Source organism: Myotis nattereri (assembly GCF_964212035.1).
Source record: "Myotis nattereri genome assembly, chromosome: 18".
NCBI lineage: Eukaryota > Metazoa > Chordata > Mammalia > Chiroptera > Vespertilionidae > Myotis > Myotis nattereri.
This window is the reverse complement of record NC_138093.1, coordinates 62,361-85,233: the sequence shown is the minus strand read 5'-3', so window position 1 is coordinate 85,233 and position 22,873 is coordinate 62,361. Positions and strand designations below refer to the sequence as shown.

The 22,873-nt window shown below is 47.0% G+C and overlaps 2 protein-coding genes and 1 long non-coding RNA gene across 4 annotated transcripts; all 3 read left to right on the top strand.

Moving 5' to 3' along the window:
* The first annotated feature begins 2,247 nt into the window (after positions 1-2,247).
* On the top strand, positions 2,248-7,606 carry LOC308534568. Its single transcript, XR_013997202.1, has 3 exons — positions 2,248-3,301; positions 3,407-3,487; positions 5,783-7,606. It is a non-coding gene; the product is annotated as an uncharacterized lncRNA (long non-coding RNA).
* Positions 7,607-9,289: 1,683 nt separating this feature from the next.
* LOC308534547 (zinc finger and SCAN domain-containing protein 16-like) lies at positions 9,290-14,187 on the top strand. 2 transcript variants are annotated; one of them, XM_081113082.1, is made up of 3 exons: positions 9,290-10,169; positions 11,015-11,138; positions 13,308-14,187. In XM_081113082.1, exons 1-3 carry the CDS (start codon positions 9,759-9,761, stop codon positions 13,826-13,828), a joined length of 1,056 nt encoding a protein of 351 aa, XP_080969208.1. In that variant the 5' UTR covers positions 9,290-9,758; the 3' UTR covers positions 13,829-14,187. The 2 variants fall into 2 exon arrangements, with proteins under 2 accessions (XP_080969208.1, XP_080969209.1); XM_081113083.1 differs by having other exon boundaries at positions 13,266-13,970.
* Positions 14,188-20,659: 6,472 nt separating this feature from the next.
* On the top strand, positions 20,660-22,460 carry LOC308534670 (zinc finger protein with KRAB and SCAN domains 8-like; the record flags this gene model as incomplete). Its single annotated transcript, XM_081113239.1, has 3 exons — positions 20,660-21,076; positions 21,675-21,816; positions 22,432-22,460. 3 exons carry the CDS (start codon positions 20,660-20,662, stop codon positions 22,458-22,460), a joined length of 588 nt encoding a protein of 195 aa, XP_080969365.1.
* Positions 22,461-22,873: the final 413 nt, after the last annotated feature.

The window sequence follows — 22,873 nt, the reverse complement described above, 5'->3', positions numbered from 1 at the left end:
AATGTGTGCCTGTCGAGAGTGAGGGTTCACCCTAGCCTGTTTGGCTCAGTGGATAGAGCGTCAGCCTGCGGAGCACATGCCTTGGTTGCAGGCTTGGTCCCCAGTGGGGGGGCATGCAGGAGGCAGCCAGTCAATGAGTCTCGTCATTGAAATTTCTATCTTTCCTCCCTTCCTCTCAAATAAAAATATATTTTTTTTAAAAAGAGCGAGTTAGGGTTCAATTTCTACAGCATGTCCACTGACTGAGTTTATGGGGCAAGCAAAAGTAGGTTTACAGTTCTAATACAAATAATACGATAATTAATACAAGAATAAACTTGCATGTGCACAACTGTAAACCTACTTTTGCCTACCCCGGTTTGGGAGCCTTAAGATATGAATTGTCCATAATTTTGGTGTTTCCACATACAAGTTAAATGTGCTTATATTTGCATTTAAACTGGCATTGCAAAATATAAAGGTGAACAGGAAAACTCATAGTGATCGTTTCAATTTTTCTTTACTTCAGATGACATTAAATAACAAAAACATGACGAATCAAGAGTCAGTATGTGGGGTGGGAAGCCTAATCCCTTTAACATGATGTTTTCCTGCTTTTTAAACAAGGTCCCACTTTCAGCATGAAGCCTGCAAATTATGTCGCTTGCAGTTGTTGATGTAGATTAAGTTCCTTAAATTTCTTATTTTCCGTACTACTTTTGTCTGCTGAAATAAACAAACTGCAAAGATATACACGGAAAAGGCCACAGTCAGCGCATGTCCGACCCGCCGCCCTCCCTGCGAATGGCAGCATGGCAGCCGCAGGCACGTGGAGCGGCGGGGACTAGGGCCAGTAGGGAGGTGAGGGGCAGGGCCAAGCGGATTCGCAGGTCCACTTCTGCCGGGCCGAGGCCGGTCCCAATTTAGGTGAGCACTTCTTGGGGACCGGTTTCATGAGTGCATTTTCTCGGGCAAAATATACATGAGCACTACCCCCGCCCCAACCCCGGACTAAATTCTTGGGTAAACTTCCGCCGGACCGGATTCTTGGATGCACTTCCTCCGAACCCAATATACGTGAACACTTCCGCCGGTGCGGAATCTTGGGTGCAATTCCTCCGAACCTAGTTTTTTTTTTTTTTTTTAAAGATATATTTTATTGATTCTTTACAGAGAGGAAGGGAGAGGGAAAGAGAGTTAGAAATATCGATGAGAGAGAAACATCGACCAGCTGCCTCCTACACACCCCCCACTGGGGATGTGCCTGCAACCAAGGTACATGCCATTGACCGGAATCGAGCCTGGGACCTTTCAGTCCGCAGGCCGATGCTCTATCCACTGAGCCAAACCAGTTTGGCAGTCCGAACCTAGTTTACGTGAGCACTTCCGCCGGACGGGATTCTTGGGTGCACTTCCTCCGGACCTAGTTTACGTGAGCACTTCCGCCGGACGGGATTCTTGGGTGCATTTCCTCCGGACCTAGTTTACGTGAGCACTTCCGCCGGACGGGATTCTTGGATACACTTCCGCCGGACTGCCGGACGGGATTCTTGGGTGCACTTCCTCCGGACCGAGTTTACGTGAACACTTCCGCCGGACGGGATTCTTGGATACACTTCCGCCGGACCGAGTTTATGTGAACACTTCCGCCGGACGGGATTCTTGAGTGCACTTCCGCCGGACTGCCGGACTGGATTCTTGGGTGCACTTCCTCCGGACCGAGTTTACGTGAACACTTCCGCCGGACGGGATTCTTGGGTGCACTTCCTCCGGACCGAGTTTACGTGAACACTTCCGCCGGACGGGATTCTTGGATACACTTCCGCCGGACTGCCGGACGGGATTCTTGGGTGCACTTCCGCCGGACCTACTTTATGTGACACTTAGCCGGACCCTAGTTACGTGAACACTTCCGTCGGGCCAGATTCTTTGTATGCACTTCCGCCGGACCCAAAGTACGTGAGCACTTCCTCCGGACCGGATTCTTGAATGTATTTCCTTCAGACGGGGTTTATAAGAGCACTTCCTCGTGATCGGGATAGTCAGTGTACTTTTTCCAGGTTAGGTTTAGGTTATGCTTTTGGGGGGCGGGTTTCAGGGGTTGCATTTCAGTTAGACTGGTTGGCATTCGCAGTTTCTCCTCATTGGGTTCGCTGACGCACTTTCTCGCGGGGCTGGCGTGGGGAGGGGCTGGTTAGTGTCCATCCCTCGCCTCAGTCGCACGGAAGAGCGGGGCGCCGTGTCCCGGGACTCCAGTTCGTCGGATGTGGGTGTCCCCTCCTTGTTCAGTCCGCGCTGTATGCGCTGCGCCAACTCCCGCACACTTTGCGGTCTGTTAGGTCCGTGTGGCTTACAGGAACAGACGGCCAAGTCTTCCTGAATCCGGGACTACTGGTGGTTCTGTTCGATGATGTGCCAGTTCGGTTTGCATTCCGGGTAAATGGGGAAGGTGTTATAGTCTGGTTAACTCACTATGTTTTATTATTTGGAAGATATAAACTAGTGGAAGGCAACATGTAGAAGCGGCTTCATGTTCTTTATCTTGACTTATTCCTAGGATCACACGTGAGCTGGGGCCCGTCCTCCTTGTGGAGCACTTGGTCCCCCGCTGTCCTCTGTTGTCAAGTGGCCTCGGTTGCGCGGTTTGTCCTTTCGTCTGCAGAGATAAGCTTTTAGATTAACTTTTTATCTCTCACTCTTTGTATTTGGAGCTGAGCATGAACTCACTACCATCCGACTAGAAGGACACTATTTTCCCAATCTTTTTTAGTAGTTAGAAATTGAGTGTATGTTCTGTGCTTTTTTGTAATAATGCATACATCTGCTTCTTATGCTGATGGGGGTTTAGTTCTGTTTGCGATGCTCTTTGGGTCCCATCTACAGGAGTCATTTGTTATTTGCTCGTGGCTCTAAAAGACTAGTTTTTGCATACATGTGTATCTTTGTGTAATTTGCTTTAATTTTCTGCACTCGGACATATGTAAGGTAGCTAAAACATAAATTGAAGTTTAAAGTGCCCTGAAGCCTTATACAACCAGTAAACATGAGGATTTTTAACCAGTGTGTCAAGCTGGTTTGGTGAGGAAATTATTGCAGGGCCTGTCCCTGAAGGAGCCCCAAGGAAAGCTCACCTCCTCTTTTTCTCTTATTTTGTTTTGTTAATCCCCACCGGAGGATGTTTTTCCATTGATTTTTGAGAGAGTAGAAGGGGGATATAGAGAGAGAAACATTGATGTGAGAGACACACCAATTGGTTGCCTCCAGAATGTACCTACAACTCAGGTATGTGCCCTTGACCAGGAAGTGAACCCAAGACCCTTTGGTGAGTGGCCCAATGCTCTAACCACTGAGTACACCGACAGAGCAAGCTCATCTCCTTTTGACAACCTTCCTTCTTGGCCTGGTCTTGGGTCTCTGCCCTTTACAGATAGCAGCCCAAGACCCTGGTGGCCTGTGATTGTGTCTTTCATGACACTCTCCAGTTCGAGTCCCTGACTCCTATGCCTAGGTAAGTTCTGACTGTGCTGTGCCCTCATTCTTCAGTCATCCCCCTGGCTGTCTTTTCCTTTTTTCTTTTATTTTAATGTCTCTAATTGACACAAAGCATACCACTTTTCCTTGTATTATTCCTACATGGTTACAAATTCTGCCCTTCACTCTTGGTCTTAAAATGAGATTCCTTCAGGGGACATATTCTTGAGTGGGGCAGTTTCACTTTTTTTTTTTTTTCAGAAACTACTGACCATTCAGGAAGTGGCCACATGTCTTACCCTAGGGTGTTGGGACTCTGCCCAGAGGACCCTCTAGGAAACACAGGCATAGGAATTCTGGGGTCAGGACAGATGGGAGTGTCAGGTCTGGTGAAGGATCTGCTCTGGGAAGTCGTCAGTGAACTACAGTGTAGCTTCAGGCTTGACAGGTTCCCAGTGTCACCTTTGCAAGAATAGTGATGTCCGTCTGTCCCCATGAGGTAGCAGCTGTTTTATGTTTCAAGCTTGGTCCTTACACTGTCATTTCCCTCTTCCCATAGTTCTGTTCTTCATTCCTCTCCACTCAATGTCTGCCCTTCCTGATGAGTCCATTCCCAGGTCTTTATTCTATTCGTTGCTACGCTTGGTCTTCAGGTCACTCTTTTTTTTTTTTTTTTTTAATACATTTCATTGATTTTTTACAGAGAGGAAGGGAGAGGGATAGAGAGCTGGAAAGATCGATGAGAGAGAAACATCGATCAGCTGCCTCCTGCACACCTCCCACTGGGGATGTGCCCGCAACCAAGGTACATGCCCTTGATGGGAATCGAACCTGGGACCCTTCAGTCCACAGGCCAACACTCTATCCACTGAGCCAAACTGGTCAGCGCTTCAGGTCACTCTTGTTCCTGACCTTTATGCACCCTTCTCTGGAATCACACCAGCCAGTCCTGTCATTTGCCATCTTCTAATTTTCTCTTCAAACATTGTCAAACCATTTTGTTGGAATATGTAAGCCATGTATTTCTAGTATGTGTATCCATATCTATATCTATATCTATATATAACCTATATGTATAAAAGGCTAATATGCAAAGTGTCCCCTTGGGAGCTCGATCGGGAGAATCGGGGTTGGATTGCTGCTTGTGACGTACACTCACCTCCAGGGGGTGGCACGGAACATGGCAGGCGACCAGCTGCAGCAGCGTGGTGCTGAGGGAGCTAGGGAAGGAGTAGGCAGGCAGGTGGGGAGGCAGGGGAACCTGATTGGCCCTGATCACTGGTCAGGCCTAGGGACCCTACCCATGCATGGGCCTCTAGTTATACTATAATGTAATGTAATATAATATAATCCTATCTAATAATAAACAAACATGGTAATTAACCGTACCTCTGATATGCTTCCCATTGGCTAATCAGGGCAATATGCAAATTAACCGCCAACAAAGATGGCGGCTAATTTGCATACTGCAGGCAGGGCAGGACAGCGCCATCCTGCCTGCCCCACTGCCATCCGGGCCTGCTATTGCGACCCTGGTGGCAGGCGGCCCGTATGGGAACAGACCCAGGGCTGGTGGCCGGACCGCAGCCCACAAACAGCCCTCCCTTGGGGATCCCCAGCTGACAGGTGCTAATGCACTGATCTGCCACTGGCCACGCCCACAAACGGCCCTCCCGGCTGACAGGTGCTAATGCACCGATCTGCCAAAACGCACACCCGGGCAGCCTTTGCCCTGCACGAACTATGCAGCCGGGAGAGGGGAGTGGGGCCGCTGGGAGCAGGGTGGGAACTTCCCGGGGTTTGCGTCAGGCAGCCCAGGGCAAAGTGCAAACTATCCCGGCTAGTAGCTGTTTGCTCATTCACTTACTCGCTCATTCATTCACTCATTCACTCACTCATTATTCACTCACTCAGCAAACCCTCTCAGGTCCCTGGCACAAGGCCAGGCACCGAAGTTGAAGCAGGATAAGACAGAGCTATGTCCTCAAGATGTTAGTACTTCAGGAGGGCGAAGCAGGCACATGAAGGAGGCAGTTGTATGCACAGATGCAGTGTACTAGGTTCTGTGAGGGCTGTAACTAACGCCGACTTTGTTCTCTTGATAAAATGTGGCCTCGGGAGCCAGGCTGCCCCAAGCCTGTAGGCCTGTGCCTAGGCCAGGAGTGGCCGGGGTCCTGGAACATGACAGAGGGTGCAGGTTGGGCTGAGGGATCTGGCCCCACCCCTCACCCTCACCCCCGAGTGCACAAATTTTTGTGCACCAGGCTACTAGTAGTATAATAATGTTCCTGTATATTTCAGTTACATTAGAATGCTATACTTTTTATTTCAGATGATAGGATCAGAAATAAGAAAGGAGAATTGATTTAAAAGCAAGATCTTACTGTAGATACGGAATCCCAAGAAAAGCTATCTGGCCCGACCAACGGAGAGGGTCCTGGATGTGGAGACACCCAAGAACTGGAAGGATGGACAGAAAGACATCAGAGAAGCACTTCAAGTGAGAGAAGGTATACGTGTGATGAACATGAGAAAAGATTCACTCGGAACTCAAGCCTCATTAGACAAAAGAGAATTCACACTGGAGAGAGACACTGTTCATGTAATGTCTGTGGCAATTTTAATGCAGAAGCTCACAACGTATTGACCGTCAGAGAATACGTAGCCTGTTTTATAGGTTAAAACTGTATCAGTGTGAGGAGTGCAGAAAGCCTTTATCACAATTCACACCTTGTTCAGCATCCATGGACCTGCACTGGTGAAATGCCTTTCCAGAATGGTGAGTGTGGCAAAGCTTTTCATGACAGCTCAGTCACATCCGACACCAGAGGACCTGCACAGGGAACAAGGCACACCAGAGCATCGACTGGGGGAAATGCTTCAGCCTGAGCTCAGGCCCTATGAGTGTGAGGAGGGTGGGAAGACCTCAGTTACAGCTCACATCTGGGACCCAGAAGAATCCACATGGGAGAGGAGCCCTGGTGACACAAGAGTGCGGAGCTACTCCTGGCACTCGTTCCGAGGACACCAAGATGCACGCTGGCGATGGTGTTGCCCTAACAGTGCTGAGCTCTCCACTCCCGGCCACTCATTCCAGAGTCATGTGAACACAGCTTCCAAGCAGCATGGGATGCTTTGCCCACTGAATACATCACCTGCTGAGCTGGGGCGCTGGATGGGCCCATTCGTGTTGTCAAACTCTTCTCAGAAGTCAGTTGCTCAGGAAATCTTAGTGTTTATATTCCTCTTCCCCTTCTCCCTATTTTCTGAACTACTTTGGAAAAAAAAAACGCCAACACCTCAATATTTGGTTAACTTGATCAAATACATTAACCTATCAATTATTTAAACTAAAAACATGGTGAAAGACAAAAACTATTTTGTTATACTGGAATGGATTATGCTTTGCAGGGCCGGAATGGGTCAAGGCTGGATGGATCGATCAACCTGCTGATCCACAGGGACCTTTCACGTCTTTATCCAGAGGTGGCAGACAAGCCCCACATAGTTTTTGTTTGTTAGTTTTTTGTAATTTAAAATAATAGCAACTCTTTAAGACTCTGCATATTTCACATAGAATCTGACTTTCCAGATTTTCTTATAGAAATACTGTGCACATTTTTGTCTGTTAATATTTGTATTCTATAAATGCCTATTTAAATCCTTAGCCAATTTTTCTATTGGCTAGTTTATATTTTTCTTTCTTTTTTGTAAGAGGTCTTTGCATATTAGAAAAATTAGCCCTGTGTTGTTTAGATGTGACATATTTTAGTCTGACTTTATAACTGGACAAGTGGAATGAGAAGTTAACTAGAAGAGGACGTTCTGCCAAGAAAAGACAGGAGCCTGCAAGCAGGCCACGTCAGAACAAAGTCTTGCAAACAAGACTTATTGTTCAGAGGCAGAACTTTCCTTGAGGTGATAAATAGTCCATGAGGGCATGGAAAGTTCAAGGGAGGGTGCACTGCTGCAGGTGGAAAGAGTCTCTGTATAACAGAGGAAATGAATAGTGTAATGTACAACTTAGCTCAGATGATCTCATCAGCATGCTTGTTAATCATTGTCACTTGCTGTACTCCCCAAATAAAGACCATGAGAGCTTTGGGGGCTTTGCTATTCGCCTGAGCGAGTGGTACCCCTCTGCTTCTCTAAACTCAATCCTGCACGCCAAGCTCATCTCAGCGTCACCGTTCACAAAGAACATCAGTAGACTATATTCTAACTTTTATTCTCTTCATTCAAAAATCCTAAATGTTTCAGTTACCAGTTCTATTTATCTTTTCCTTTATTGCTTTTCAGTTATGTTTTTAGGCTTTTATGTCATGCTTAGAAAGGTCCTCCCCACTGCAAGGTAGCAAGAGCCTCCTAGCCTCTCTCCCCACTTCTGCTGTCACAAGTTTATTTATTTTTAAGTTTTTTTATTAAGTTATTACATATGTGTCCTTACCCCATGTTACCCCCCAACACTCCCCCACACACACACTCATGCCCTCACCCCCCTGTTGTCTGTGTCCATTGGTTAGGCCTATATGCTTGCATATAAGTCCTTTGGTTGATCTCTCCCCTACAAGTTTATTTTTAACACAGCAATCGGAAAAACCTTTCCGTACCTAGGTCTGATCATGTTCTCCTCTGCTTAGAAATTCCAAATGGCTTCCCATCTTGGAGTAAAAAACAATTACCTTTGCACTCACCCACAGCCCTCATATCTCTCCCTCTTTGTACTCCCAGCACCCTGTGGTACTGCAGCTCCAGACACACACATCCTTCACGTTCCTACAATATTTCAGACACTCCACTCCAGGCCTTTGCACTTGCTGCTTTTCTCCCTGAAACATCTTCACCCCAAATGCCTCATGGCCCTCAGTCTTAGCTCAAGTGTCAGTGCCAGTGAGGTCGTCAGTGCCCATCCTGTGAAAACTGTAAACTCCGTATTTCCTTTACTTTCTCCTTAGTGCTGACATCCACCATCTAATAAACTATATTGTTCTCTTTATTGCCGGCCTCCCCATCTGTGTCTCACACACACACACACACACACACACACACACAAATTCCATGAAGGCAGGGCATTGTTTTGCTTTAACCTATAGTTCCAGCTTCCAGAACAGTGCCTTGCCTGGTAGGTGATTAATCAATAGTTGTGTAAGGAAGGTTAAGAGGGAGGGGAAAACACCTAAATATTACTTAACCCATCAGATTGGCAAAGATCAAAATATTTATAACGTTTTGACAAGTGTATAGGTAACCTCGTAGTGTGTTCTACGATTGGTAAGTTGGTACCAAAAGTGTAGATGCTGGTACTCTGTAAATCTATTTCTAGGAATGTATGCAATGGGTCTGCCCTTACACATGAGAAACATGTTCGCAGTAATTTACTGGAGCTGCGTCTGAATGAAAAAAAAGGAACAACCTGCATGAACATTAATGGAGTAATTATCAATAACTTGTGGCAATTGAATATTATGTAGTAGTTTGTGTTTTTTAAAGAGCAAGACCTAGGAAGTAATCTCCCCAATCAATCGGTAGGAGGCAAAAAGGTATAGAAATGCTGTCATTTGTGTAGAAGAAAGCGAGGGTGGTACATGTTATGGAAGACATGAGTGAAAACATGCTGGAGGACACTAATTCTTTTAAATTCTATTTTACATATTGAGCCATGTGGATGCATTCCTTACTTATATTGCGTTTTAAATAATTAAGCTGGAAAAATCTTGAGGGAGGAAAAGCTTTCCTCAAAGCTGTGCTCACTGGCCCCGAGCTCCCATCCGCCAAAGGACCGCAGCCGGGTCCTCCACGGGCGGGGCTGCCACCGAGACGGGCTTTCTAGAGCGGCCGGGAGCGCCGGGTGATCGTTAACCGCCTTTGCTCCCGCCGCCGGAGGACGCCCGGTCGGCCCGGCTCTGCCCGGAGCGAGCGGTGCGGGAGGTGGCGAGTCCCGCTCGTGGGTGGGGACGAGGGGCCGGCGCAGCCGCCAGCGGCCACCCCGCCCTTCTCCGCCGCGGCCTGGGGCCTGCACGACCGCCCCGCTGCTCCCGCCCCGCGCAGCGCCGACTGCGCTCCCGGCCGCGACCCCGCTCGCCTCCCCCCGGAGCACCGGGAGAATCGCCCGACGGGACCGGGTGGGGGCTTCGCGCTGAGTTAGTCCCGGAGCCGCGTCAGCCCCTGCGAGGCCTCTGCCTCCGTCAGTGCATTTGTGTTCCCAGCAGCTCGTTATTTCTGTGGCAACAACTCCTTTTCCGAGACGAGACTCCAAGGTTCTCCTGAATCAGCTCCAAATAGAGGGCGAATCTGAAGATCGGCCCGGAATGGCCACAGCCCCGGCCCCCGAGGGACAGCCGGGACCTGCGCTCGAGGCGGCGGAGGCGCGCGGCTGGGGCTGGGGCTGCGCCGCGCCGATGCCCACGCTGCGCGGGCGGGAGCGCTACCGGCGCCTCTTCCGGAAGCTCAGCTACCAGGACGCGCCGGGGCCCCGGGAAGCCCTGACCCGGCTCCGCGAGCTCTGCCGGCTGTGGCTGCGGCCGGAGCACCACACGAAGGAGCAGATGTTGGACCTGCTGGTGCTGGAGCAGTTCCTGAGCATCCTGCCCGGGGACCTGCGGGTGTGGGTGCAGGGGCACCATCCCGAGACCGGGGCGCAGGCGGTGGCTGTGCTGGAGGATCTGGAGAGGGAGCTCGATGAGCCTCCAGAGCCGGTGGCGAGGGAGCGGCCGGCAGAGGTCAGAGCAGCCAAGCAGAGGGCGTTGGAAAGAACACCCCGGGTTGTTTGATGTGTGATTCTAGGGAAGAACAGACTTGGGGAGGGCGCAGTAAGAGACACCAGACTGAATCTGTGTGGGTGTGGGAGGCTGGGGTCAGTGAGAAGCTACAGGAAGGCACGAGCGCATCAGAAGAAAACAATTTTCTAACGTTCGTAGCCACATGTAGGCTTGGCTACCTTGTAATGAAAAAAATACCACCTTTTCATTGGAGTACTCAACTTGGGGTTAGTAGATAGCAGGGGCATGGCAGAACAGCGTCATCAAACAAATATAATGTGAGCCACATTCAAGCAAAAAGTGAAACTGAGTGGTATATTTTATTCATCACAGAATATGTAGTCAAGATAATAGTGAACTGTTTTTTGTATTGTGTTCAAAATTTGGTGTTTATTATACACTTTGCAGATTTCAGTTCTTACTAGCCCTGTTTCAAGTGTTCTGTAAACACATTTTGCTCGTGGCTGTGACACCAGACAAGTGATAGGAGAAACACCCCATTGGGTGGGAGTTGGACTCGATGGCTTTTAAGGTGCCTTCCATGTTGCAGGACTGAAAGCCCCGGGCTTCAGCAGGTCACTGTGAGAAGGCACACTGACTGTCACTCTGTGTCCAGACAGTAGAGATTGCCCCGAGAGTTCTCTTATTTTTTAGTCATTATTCCCATTTGCAGCTTAACAAGAATTTGTCCCTTTTTCTATATCCGTAGTCTTTGGCAGATGCTACTTTTGATCTCTTCTCTGAAGTTCTTTCAGTTCTTTCACAAAATTTACCTTACAAGTTCAACCATGCTTCATTGTTCCTAGGTCCTGGCCAAGTCAGAAATACAGGACACACTTCTGGACAAGTTGGCCCCCTTGGGACAGCCACATGAGTCCCTGGCTGTCCAGCTCTACCCTGAGAAGATCCAGCAGGAGCCCCAAAGGAATGGTAAGGAGCAGGTTTTCTGTGTGAGGGAGGAGGTGCCTCCTTAGTTAGAGGCGCTTTCTCACTGTCACCGCCTTTCCAGCTGTTCCTTCTGTGGGAGATTATATCCACCTTCCCACCCTTGCCCTATCCTGGGAAGAATTATACTTTATCTTTTCATTAGACTTAAAAGCTGTTATTTGCCCTAACAGATTGAGGATGAGACTTAAATATTCAGCCTAATACCTTATACTTTTATCTGATATCTAATGATTCAAGTTTTAAACTACCTTAAATTTCCATTTTGAGCAGGGGATTTTGTATGACACCCTGTATTAGTCTGCTAGGGCTGCCAGAATGGAATTCCACAGACTGGGAGCTTAGGCAACGGAAATGTGTTTTCTCACAGTTCTAGAAGCTGGAAGGTCCACGACCAAGGTGCCACCAGAGCTGTTTTGGGGTGAAGCCTCTCCTGTGTCCTCCCTCTTCTTAGACCTGTTGGGTCAGGGCCCCTTCCTTATGACCTCATTTATCCTTAATTGCCTGTTTAAAGGCCCTTTTTCAGAGAATTGTAAGTAGAGAAGTGGGTGACACAGAAATCACTGTCCATGATTTCATTTTTTAAAAATTACATAGAAAAAGATTGGAAGGATTACCTGTAAATGTAGACAAAGGTTATTTCTAGATAATGAAATCATAGATGACGTATTTTATAAAATCTGTAAGTGAAAAAACAGCAATAGCAGAGAGAAACGATGTTTATATCAGGGGGTTGGGGAGACCACTCTCAAATATAGAGGATGGTCAACTAGAGCAGGAATAAGGCTGGAGAGAGAAAAGGAGAAAATCCAGAGATATTTACTTATTGTAGAATTAACAGATCTGATTGGTTGTGGGGATAGGGTATCAGATAATGTTGTCAGTGACAGGAAAATCAGAAGGGGATGTATAGGCAGACCTTGTTTATTGCGCTTAGCTTTATTGCGTTTCACAGATGTGTTTTCCGTGAATGGAAGGCACAACCCCCCACCATCAAAAAGGTTACAACTTGCTTTATTGCGATCATGACTTTATGGTGGTAGTATGGAACCTAAAGTCAATATCTCTGATGTCTGCCTGTATCTATGTGAAGAGGAGCTGGTGTGAGTTCAGTTTTTATACATGTGAATTTTCTTTGCTTGTGAAACATCCAAGTGGATAAAACCCAGCAGGCAGTGCAGTTTAAAATGTTCTGTATCTGGGAGGAAGGTGTGGGAGGAGGTGGAGATGTGGGAGTCATCTTGGGTAGATGACAAGAAGACATGGGTGTAGGCAAGATTGACCAGGAAGAACATATAAAGAGAACCCCATGACTGGCCGGTGTGGCTCAGTGGTTGAGTGTTGACCTAGGAACCAGGAGGTCACAGTTCGATTCCCAGTCAGGGCACATGCCAGGTTATGGGCTTGACCCCCAATGAGGGGTGTGCAAGAGATAGTCGTTCAATTATTCTCTCTCATCTTTCATGTTTCTATCTCTCTGTCTTCCTCTCTGAAAATCAATAAGAATATATATATATATATATATATATATATATATATATATATATATATATACACACACACACACACACACACACGTAATTTTTTAATTAAAGCAAAAGAAACCCAGTTTGGGTGGAGGAGGAGGATTCTGCGAAGGACTATAGAAGACGTAAGAGAAGCAGAAAGGGGGTTTCACTGAAACCCAGGGAAGAGTCCACCAGACACAGTTGGTTTTCCTAACAGGACACAAGATAAGGACTAATAGATTCAACCCAGCACATGAACCGGGCTACCCACTGTCCCCTCCTGCCTTTTCCTTCCCTTTTGGTGGTTTCTACTCAACCCATTCCTCTTAGATCCCTATTAATTATCCTCAGAATGTCTATAGTCCCCATTTACATTCACCATTTACCACTCTGCCTTTGTACTGGTTTGCCCGGTAACCCCTTGATCTCTTCCTAATCTGTTCCCAGGCGTCATGTCTTGCTGCTGTCTTCCTCCCAGGCCTCTCACTGTCTTCCCTGTTAGCATGTGTTTGGATGGTGCTAAAGACCTAATTTGTACATTGTGTGTGGCTTTCCATTTTCTCATAACACATTTGTAACATTTTGCATGTTCTGTCTTCCATAGGCTTTTGCTTCTCAAACCTAAAATAGGCCCTGTTTGTTATAGGTGATAAAACCAGAACTGAGACTGAAGAGTTGTTCCAAAAGGAAGATATTGCAAAGGACATGGAATTCCTTAGGAAGGCAAATAACAGACTGAACAAAGTCCTTCCTCAACATCTTGAATCCAAAAATGCAACTGAAAGTGAGGGCAGGTTAGAGAGGCGGCCGAGCGAAAGAAGACCCTGTAAGTGTGATGACTGTGGGAAGAGTTTTAGTTACAACTCAGCCCTTAGCAAGCACAGGAGAACTCACACTGGAGAAAAACCCTATAAATGTAACGAATGTGGGAAAGCCTTCAATCAACGCTCACATCTCATCGGCCATCACAGAGTGCATACTGGAGTGAAACCCTATAAATGTGAAGAATGTGGAAAAGATTTTAGTGGACGCTCAGGTCTTATTCAGCATCAGAGAATCCACACAGGTGAAAAACCCTATGAATGCTATGAGTGTGGGAGGCCTTTTCGGGTAAGTTCAGCCCTTATTCGACATCAAAGAGTTCATGCAGCAAAAGAGCTCTACTAATTAATAAGGGGTCAGTAACAACAGCTCCTTAGCCGTCCAGACCTAATTAGGGACCTTATCAATATCCTGAATGTAGGCAAAGCTTCCATCATCAAAAATTTCTCTGGTATCACAGAACCTGAATAAAATTTGCTTTTATTTCTAAAGTAGTTCAGTTTCTTACTTCAGAGCCCTGGCTGGTGTGGCTCCGTTGGGCGTTGACCCATGCACCAAAAGGTTGCTTGTTTAATTCCCCGTCAGGGCAAATGCCCAGGTTGCAGGCTTGATCCCTAGTAGGGGGCTATGTAAGCGGTAGCTGATTAATGTTTCACTTTCACATCAATATTTCCCTCCCTTTCTCACTCTCCCTTCTTCTCTCTAAAAAAACAAAAATTAAAGTGTTTTCTTTTTTAAAGTTACTTCAGAAAGCCTTGACCATAAACAGCAGTGCTTATTCTAGTCCAAGATAACTGTTTCCTCGTTGAAAGACGGTGAATTCCAACTCTCAACCCTTTTTTTATTAACCATTCAGTGTATGACTTGAGGCAAAGGCATTCCAGTTCTCTGCCTTCATTCACAACATCAGTGAATTGCTGATGGTGGGACAGGCCCTCCAGATATGTATTAAGTTGAAATAGATGAAAATTGCTTCTGAAATTAAGAACTAAGCCCTGGCTGTTGTGACTTGGTTGGTTGGGCGTCTTGTATTGAAAGGTCACAGATTTTATCCCTGGTCTGGGTGCATGAAAGACAGCAATGTTTCTCTCTCTCCCTCTTCCTCTCTAAAGTCAATGAAAACTATCTTTTTTTTTTAAAATCCTCACCAGAGGATATTTTTTGTATTGATTTCTAGAGAGAGTGGAAGGGAAGCAGGAGGGGGAAAGAAAGAGAGAAACATGGATGTGAGAGACATGTCAATTGGTGCCTCCCGCACATGCCTCTCTGTGGGCTGGGGAACCTGCAACCAAGGTATGAGCCTTTGACCTGGAATCCAACCGTCAACAGTAGCCACTGAGAAAAACCAGCCAAGGTAATGAAAACTTTTTAAAATATATTTTAATTGATATTAGAGAGGAAGGGAGAGGGAGAGAGAGATAGAAACATCATGATGACACATAATCATGGATCGGCTGCCTCCTGCACAACGCCCCACCCCCCCTCCCCCAACTGGGGATTGAGCCCACAACCCAGACATGTGCCATGTCCAGTAATCAAATTGGGACCTTCTGGTTCATAGGCTGATGCTCAACCACCCAGCCATGCCAGCCAGGTGAAAACATTAAGACAATACTATTTTTTTCACATCATTTTTGATATACTGGCCTAAATATTTAATGCTTTTTTATCTTCAACTAGGAGTTATACTCATTTTGTTCAAAATTTTTCTTTAGCACTGATAGAAAGGAGGCAACTGAAAAGCCAGCAGACTAAAGAAGACCAAATGGGAAGGAAAGCAGAGTTAGGAGTAGGAGGTGCCAGTACAGGGGGATAATGAGTGTATCAGGGATCCTTAACTTCAGATAAGTCACTTCTCTTCTGAGTCCCCATTCACTGTAAACCAGCAATTTTCAACCAGTGTGCTGCAGGAATTTTTAAAACATGCAATACCTGACTATATAGTCAGGGGCATTGACCTCTTTTCCCTTGATTGTTAAATAAAAAAATGACAGCAGCCAACACAATAGCCATCCAGTATGAGTTAACCAATGTTATACCCCTTTTTATTGTCAGATCAGCAAAAATATAGAAATATTGGTGTGCCACAGAGTTTTAGTACTTAGTTTATGTGTGCCATGAGATGGAAAAGGTTGAAAATTGCTGCTGTAAACTGAGGCAGAGGTTGGTCCAATGTAGCCAGTATCCACAAGTGGCCATTTACATCTAAACACACATAGGATGGGAAGTTCAGTTTGTGGTGACATGACCACATGTCCGTGCTCTTAGTCACATGTGGCGAGCAGCTACTGTATTGCACAACACAGGTGTAGACCATTTTTATTGCTGCAAAAAGTTGTCAAGGCATTGCTGTCTCAATCAAACACAGGTAAGGTACCTTCTGGCTTTGATATTGTGTGATTCTGAGTTCAAGGAAGTAGCAAAAGAGACACCTGAGGAGGCTGCAATAGCAGCAGGAAATAAAATGGAAACACCCCAGAAGAAAACAGTTTAGTAATAATGCTACCTTTTCAGCCTTAAAAAAAAATGGGTGTATTCTCATGGAAGGAAAATGATGATTAAAGTAAATATAATCTAACTAGAGGCCAGGTGCACGACTTCGTGTACCAGTGGGGTACCTCGGCCTGGCCTGTGGGATCAGGTTGAAACTAGCTCTCCAACATCACCTGAGGGGACCCGGGTTGCGAGAGGGTGCAGGCCAGGCCGAGGGACCCCACTAATGCACGATTGGGTCCGGGGAGGGACCAGGGAGGGCTCCAGGGTGTGTCCGACCCGTCTTGCTCAATCCGGGTGGGCTGGTGGTCAGTGCACGTCCTAGCGAGTGATTGAGTGGCCTTAGCATATCTTTAGCATTTTACACTTTGATTGGTTGAACAAATGACCAGACACTTAGCATATTAGGCTTTTATTATATAGGATAATTTGAACTAAGGTGACCCTGCGACGATTAACAGGAATTCCTCAAAGACTAGATATGTATTTGAAGAGAATACCCAACTACAGGGGCATCTAAACGGCACCACCCGAGACCCGCTATCAGCGCCATGGGTACCTTCCCTCCAGGTGCGGCCTCTCGGCTCCGTGGCCCGGAGACCCTGCGACGCGCAGGCGCGGGAGGAGCCCGGGGCGCCGACCATAGAGCTTTCAGTCCTCCCGGATTCCTAGAGGTGCCGGAAGTGTGTGGACGAGCTGCGCATTGACTGCTGGTGTCCCCCAGCTGGTGTGGAAGTTGGGGGCCGGAGGTCCCGGTCGGGTTCGGCTCTCGCCCCCTTTCCTACCCGTTCTTCCCCCTGGTCCGTCCGCCATCCGCAGTCTCCCTTCCCCGCCTTGGGCCGCGCCCAGTCCTCGCGGTAAGTACCGTTCGCCCCGGGCCCGAAGGGCGCTTTGTGTCCAGACCGCCCGCTGCTGGGAACGCCTGAGGTTCCGAGCGGGGCCGGACCGAGGTGTCGCCCGGACTACGGGGATCGCCACCGGCCGTATACGCGTCCCCAAACTTCTTGCGGGGGAACCTTTCATGAGGGTTCTTTTCTTCATCGCTCATGGATTAGTGGTGTTCTTTGCAGTCCAGTTGATTTGTACTAAAATAGGAAAAGGCTCCCACATTGTCTTTTTACAGCTGTTTCCACCAAGTGAATTACTTTTACACAGCAATGTTGCATTCCGTCACAATAAAATTCTCATTTTTTAAAAAGACTTATTTTGCTTAGGGAAGGCCCAATTATCTATGGCAACCTAATTTTGCTATTACGTTATTCAGCTCTTTGTAGAGAATTCAGAAAGTGGTGGTGGCGCCTGGATAATTGTACATTAAGAAACATTTCTGACATCGGCGGGGCAGTGCAGAGCTCAGCCTGATTCGGAATTATCCCGTTTAATAGAAAAACTCACGGAAGCAGGTGCCCCTTTACAACCCGGGTATCTCCTGAGCAGTTGCCGCCACTGCCTCCAAACACAGCCCAGATTTCTGTCCTTTGGTTAATTATGCGTATTGTGCAGCAATTACAGCTTTAACAAAGGCAAACATCCTTTGAATTTCTGACGTGTTTAAGTGAAAAACGTGGGTGCCAAAGCATTCAGCCTGTGTGGTCTGAGATAAGCCAAAGTAGCAGAGTGTTTGCTTCGCCTACCTTTTCTTAGTCATATAAACCTGTAAAATATTTTTTCTTGTTTTATTTTTCAGTTCCCAAACATCCTAAATTAGACTTAGTCTGAAAGAAGAAAACGTTTCTTCCTCACCTATTGAACAATTAATGCTCTTACAAACTGAGTTGTGCCTTCAGTAGTTTCCAGGGTTATAGAGTTTGAAGCCAGAAGAAGCCTTACAGATTGACTCTTCTAATTTTTAAATCAATAAAGTGACTGGGTATTGTTAAAAGGAGATGTAGGAAGCAGTCTTTATCCACAGGGTGCTTACCAGCTTAATAAATAAAGGTGTGCATACACTGATATGTCTTAACCGGGAAGTGGATAAACAAACATGTATTAGAATAAACCACTGATAACACACAACGACATCGATGATCTCAAATGTATTATGCTGAGTGAAAGATGCCAGGCTCCAAAGGCTTCCTGCTGTATGACTTTATTTATAAAAAATTCTGGCCCTGACTGATGTGACTCAGTGGATAGAGCATTGGCCTGCAGACTGAAGGGCCCCAGGTTTGATTCCAGTCAAGGGCATGTGTTGGGGTCCAGCCCCAGCAGGTCCAGGGGTTCCCAAAGGTGTGGACAGAGTCGGCGAAGAAGGAATGACACGGAGACAGCGTTCAGGTTCAGTTGATCAGCATAGCCAGGTTCTCTCTTTATTCTCCTGTTATATCTGTATTTATACCATTTGATTTTAATCCTGTCCATTTTATTCCAAAGGTTAGGGCGTTTGTTATCTCCATTCCAAGGTCACTACTCTATTGTTCTGTTAAGCTACAAGGAAGTAACTGAAGGAGATTATCCTAAGTAAAGATTATGTAGCTTAAGGGTGATTATTTGTAGTTAAAGTGATTAACTACCCACCTGGCACTTAGTTAAGGGGTTTTACTGATTCCCTTCCTTAGTCCTGTTAATTCCTAACTCCAGGGAAAAATCCCCAGCTGGGGAAACAATCTTTCTCGGAGAGGTAACCTTGGTTAAAACACATAGCGCTAAGAAGAGGAGCAAACATATTAAGAACAGTATGCCATATACGCCAGGTCCCTTGAAACATATGCTGTGCAGATGTCTCTTCCCTGCAGCGACTGTGTCAAGCAGCAAGGATGGACCGGTTCTGGCAAATTCCCCCCCTTTTTTTAAAAAATGATAGCGCGTGTAAATCAGCAGCCACCTCTTGGCTTGGGTTTTTTAAGACTTGGAAGACCTGTTTGTGACTTTGCCAACAGGTCAGTCTGAGGCTTAACCCTATATCGGCTCCCCATAGGCATGTACCTAGGTTGCAGGCACATCCCCAGTCAGGAGGCAGCTGATCGATGTTTCTCTCTCATTGATGTTTCTAGCTTTCTATCCCTCTCCCTCCCTCTCTGTAAAAAATCAATAAAATATTTTTTAAAAAATTAATTTAAAAAAATAAATAAAACATTCTGGTAGGTCAATAGTGTTGGGGACCTGACTTTGGGGTTGCAGGTGGTGACGGGGCATCCAGGTTCCTTGGAGATGCAGGACCAGGTGTTCTAAAGAGACAAAGGTTGAAAGAAGGTCCACACTAGAAGTTAGCCCTGAGATGGGAGGGAAGGTGGGAGCCCAGCCAGGGTAATGAGTGTCAGGAGGAAAAGGACAGTCCCTGTCAGTACCTTGAGCTACATTATTTGGAAACTAGTGGCCTGGTGCACGGATTCGTGCACATTGAAAGGAAATCAGGAGCCCACGCCTGAGTGCCCAGGGAGTTTCCACGTCCCCTTGAGCCACTGGGAAGTCATATGGGGAGTCTATTCTCCCTGCAGCTTCCTGAAAAAATATTTGCAAGTGTCCCTTCTGCGGCCAAGGTCATACCTTGCCGGCCTGGAGGTCTTTGGTGGGCGCCTTGGGCTGTGCTGGATGCTTTCCACCACTTGGAGCCAGATAAGAGACACTCTGACGTGAACAATATAAAGTTGGGGATCTTGGGGGGTGGGGGTGCTCTGTTGCCCACATCCCCACCCTTCGGATCCATCTCTCTCTGACTTTTACCCTGATTGTCAGTTGCCGCTTGTGGCCACTGTTGTGTTGCTGCCTTCCTCTGTAGCTCCAGGGCAGTCGGTAAGGGATGAGATTTGATCTCGATGCCCGAGACAGAGTTCCAGGAACCCGGTGGCGATATCAGGCTCGTCCTGGTTACTCCAAGTGTCCGCGCTTTAACGCTTCAACCGTTCTCTGGAGAGTGTAACTGCAAGCTTATGGTTACAAGGTATGTAGCAGTGCGCTAAGTGGCAAGCGGCCGAGCAAGAGCCTGAGCCGGGTCTGGGCGCCATGCTGCTCCCACTCACGCCAGCCCCACTGCGCCTGCTGCTGCAGCTCAGTAGCACTGCTGCAGAGGCCGGAGAGGCTCCCTGAGCCTGGCTTCTGGCTGAGCAGTGCTCCCACTGTAGAAGCATACTGACCACCGGGGGCGGTCCTTGTGTGGAGCGTCTGCCCCCCTGTGGTAAGTGTGCATCATAGTGACTGGTCAACCATTCGTTCCCATCATTCTGGTCATTTGTTCTTAATGGTCACTTAGGCTTTTATATAAATAGATTAGTCTCATCTGTTGAGAAAGGGGGACAGGTTGAGACCTGAAGTGTGTAGAAATAGTACAACTAGTGTGCAAATGCTGAAAGAATTTGTCAGTCACTCTGAGGGCCAAAACTTCTATTAGATGCAGTCAATCAGGTTTCCTGACCTTGTTTACCCATGTTCCACATCCCCAATGAGAGAGAACAGAAAGAAGGGATTATTCCCTACATGAGTGGGCATGACAGAAGGCTATGGAGGTAAGGCAATCCTTCTGCAAGAGTGCAGAGGGTCCCTTACACAACTGAGCTGTGATGTCCATGGCATGGTAGGGAGCTTGTTAAGATGTCTTAGTAAATCACTGTGACTTTTGACTTCCCCTAACACTTGCATTTTCTGTTTGTAAAGAAGTCCTTTAAAGAAGAGCCTCTCAGAAGGTCCTTCTCTTAAGAAGATAAAGAAGGTGGTGGAAGCAAGTCTCCTCATCTTTCCCGGCCCTACATGGCTGCAGAATCAAGAAAGTCTTTAGCCCCATCTCCATCCAACCAGGCCCCTGAAGAGGACCTTGTAATTGTCAAGGTTGAGGAGGATCATGGTTGGGACCAGGAATCCAGTCCACATGAACACAACCCTCCTGGCCAAGAGCTGTTCCGCCTGCGATTCAGGAAGCTGTGCTACCAGGAGACACAAGGACCCCGAGAAGCTCTGATCCAACTCCGGGCACTTTGCCATCAGTGGCTGAGGCCAGATTTGAACAGCAAGGAGCAGATTCTGGAGCTGCTGGTGCTGGAGCAGTTCCTGAGCATCCTGCCCACGGAGCTGCAGGCCCTGGTGAAGGAACATCAGCTGGAGAGTGGGGAGGAGGTGGTAACCCTATTGGAGGATCTGGAGAGGCAGATTGACATCCTAGGACGGCCAGTAAGTGGCAAACAGTGTGCGTGTGCTGTGCCTGGGCATCCTGGAGACTGGGTGGAGGGGCAGTGGCACCACAGTGCGAGCAGAAATGCTAGGCATGCATTCCTGCTGTTGGAGGATGAGAGCAGTCATAGTGTGGCATGGCTTATATTTACAGAATTAATTTTTTTAAGGTATAAATCCATTTTTATCCTTATCACATCCCTACACTGCATTGTTGCTCCTATTTGCAAGGTGCATAGATAGCTTACATTACTTTTTCAGGGGCACCCAAACATTAAAGGTAGATCTGAGACCAGAACTGAGATTTCTTAATTCCTCATCAGAAGGTTTTTCCTACTGAATAGCTCTGCTTTGCTCCTGATGATCATTCTTCCCTGGCCTTGGGAGTGCAAAGTACGTGTTGGGCACAGGGAGGGCGTCAGCAGATGTTTTCCTTGGGTTTCTGTGCAAATCAATGTGTTTGTACTCTCTGCTGCTGGAGGAAATCAGTGAGGTCTGCTGCTTCCTTGTCGAGCACGTGTCCTGAAAATGTACTTTATCCCTCTTCACCTCGTTTCTCAGAGGGATTCCTTATAACGCAACTGCTCATTGTGTCCAGGTCCTGGCTCGTGCACATGGTCACAGGGTCCTCTGGGAGGAGGTGGTGCACTCGGAGCCCGCACTAAAGCCTCCAGACGCGACGCTCCAGCCTCCAGCAACCCGGCACATAGCTCCCGGGCTCCACGGGCCCCGAGACAGAGGTGAGGAGCCAGGTTTCCCTGATAAGGAGGGTGTAGGAGGGAACCCCATCTTGTTTCTGGGGAACCACTCTTTACAGACCATTCATAGTTGTGGTGTCAGTGTTTATCTAGGCTTCACATAACAGACGGTCAATTCCAAGGCTGAACTCACGAGCAAATTAAAGAATTTGGCAACTTCTATGTATTCATACATTGCTGTTACCCCAGTGTATTGCCAAAAAAAGTTTTTGAGGTTTATTGGTATCATCATGCCACTTTATTTGTAAATATTTCAGTATGTATTTCCTCAAACAATCAGATGTATCACTGATACAACACTCATCTCATCCACAGCTCACATTCCTATTTTGCCTGTGGTTCCAATAGTGTTCGTCCAGAGGCCAGTCCAAGACAACACTTTAGTTATCCAGCTTTCTGTCTATCTGGCAGGAACACTCAGAAGTGAGGTTGTGTCCTCAGGGACACAGCAGCAATTTGTCCTGTTATTGCTGATGGTAATTCTGGTGACTTGGTTGAGGTTATTTTTGCTGGGTTACTATTGTTCTTTTTGTAATTATAAGTAACTTGTGGGGAGATACGCTTGAGTCTGTGTAAGGAGCCTTGTCCTCATTACAGTATTTTTGCTAAAATACTACTTTGAATAGTAATTGATGCTTCTTGACTGAATCAGTGATTAAAAAGCAAGTTACAAAATGATAACTTTCTGTTACTCCTTCTACGTTGATTTGTTTCTTATAATGGAGAGTGTTCCCTTCTCCCTATTCCAATTTTATTTATCAGTATGGACTCAAAAATTCTATTCTTTCCCATGAATATGTTGTTACTACCATTATTTTGATGCTTAAATTGTCTCAGATTTGCCAGAGGAGGCCCCTTCAGTCTGGCTCCTATATCTGTTTGGCATTTCCCTTCGTTGTTTGAGAACTTACTTCCTTACGGAACAGCACATCCCAGTCCTCGCTCAGACCTGCCCTGCGTGTTATGGTTTTACATGTGTGGCTTATAGAAGTTTGTTCTATAAAATTGGCTTTTTAATATTTCTGGAGAAGAAACATAG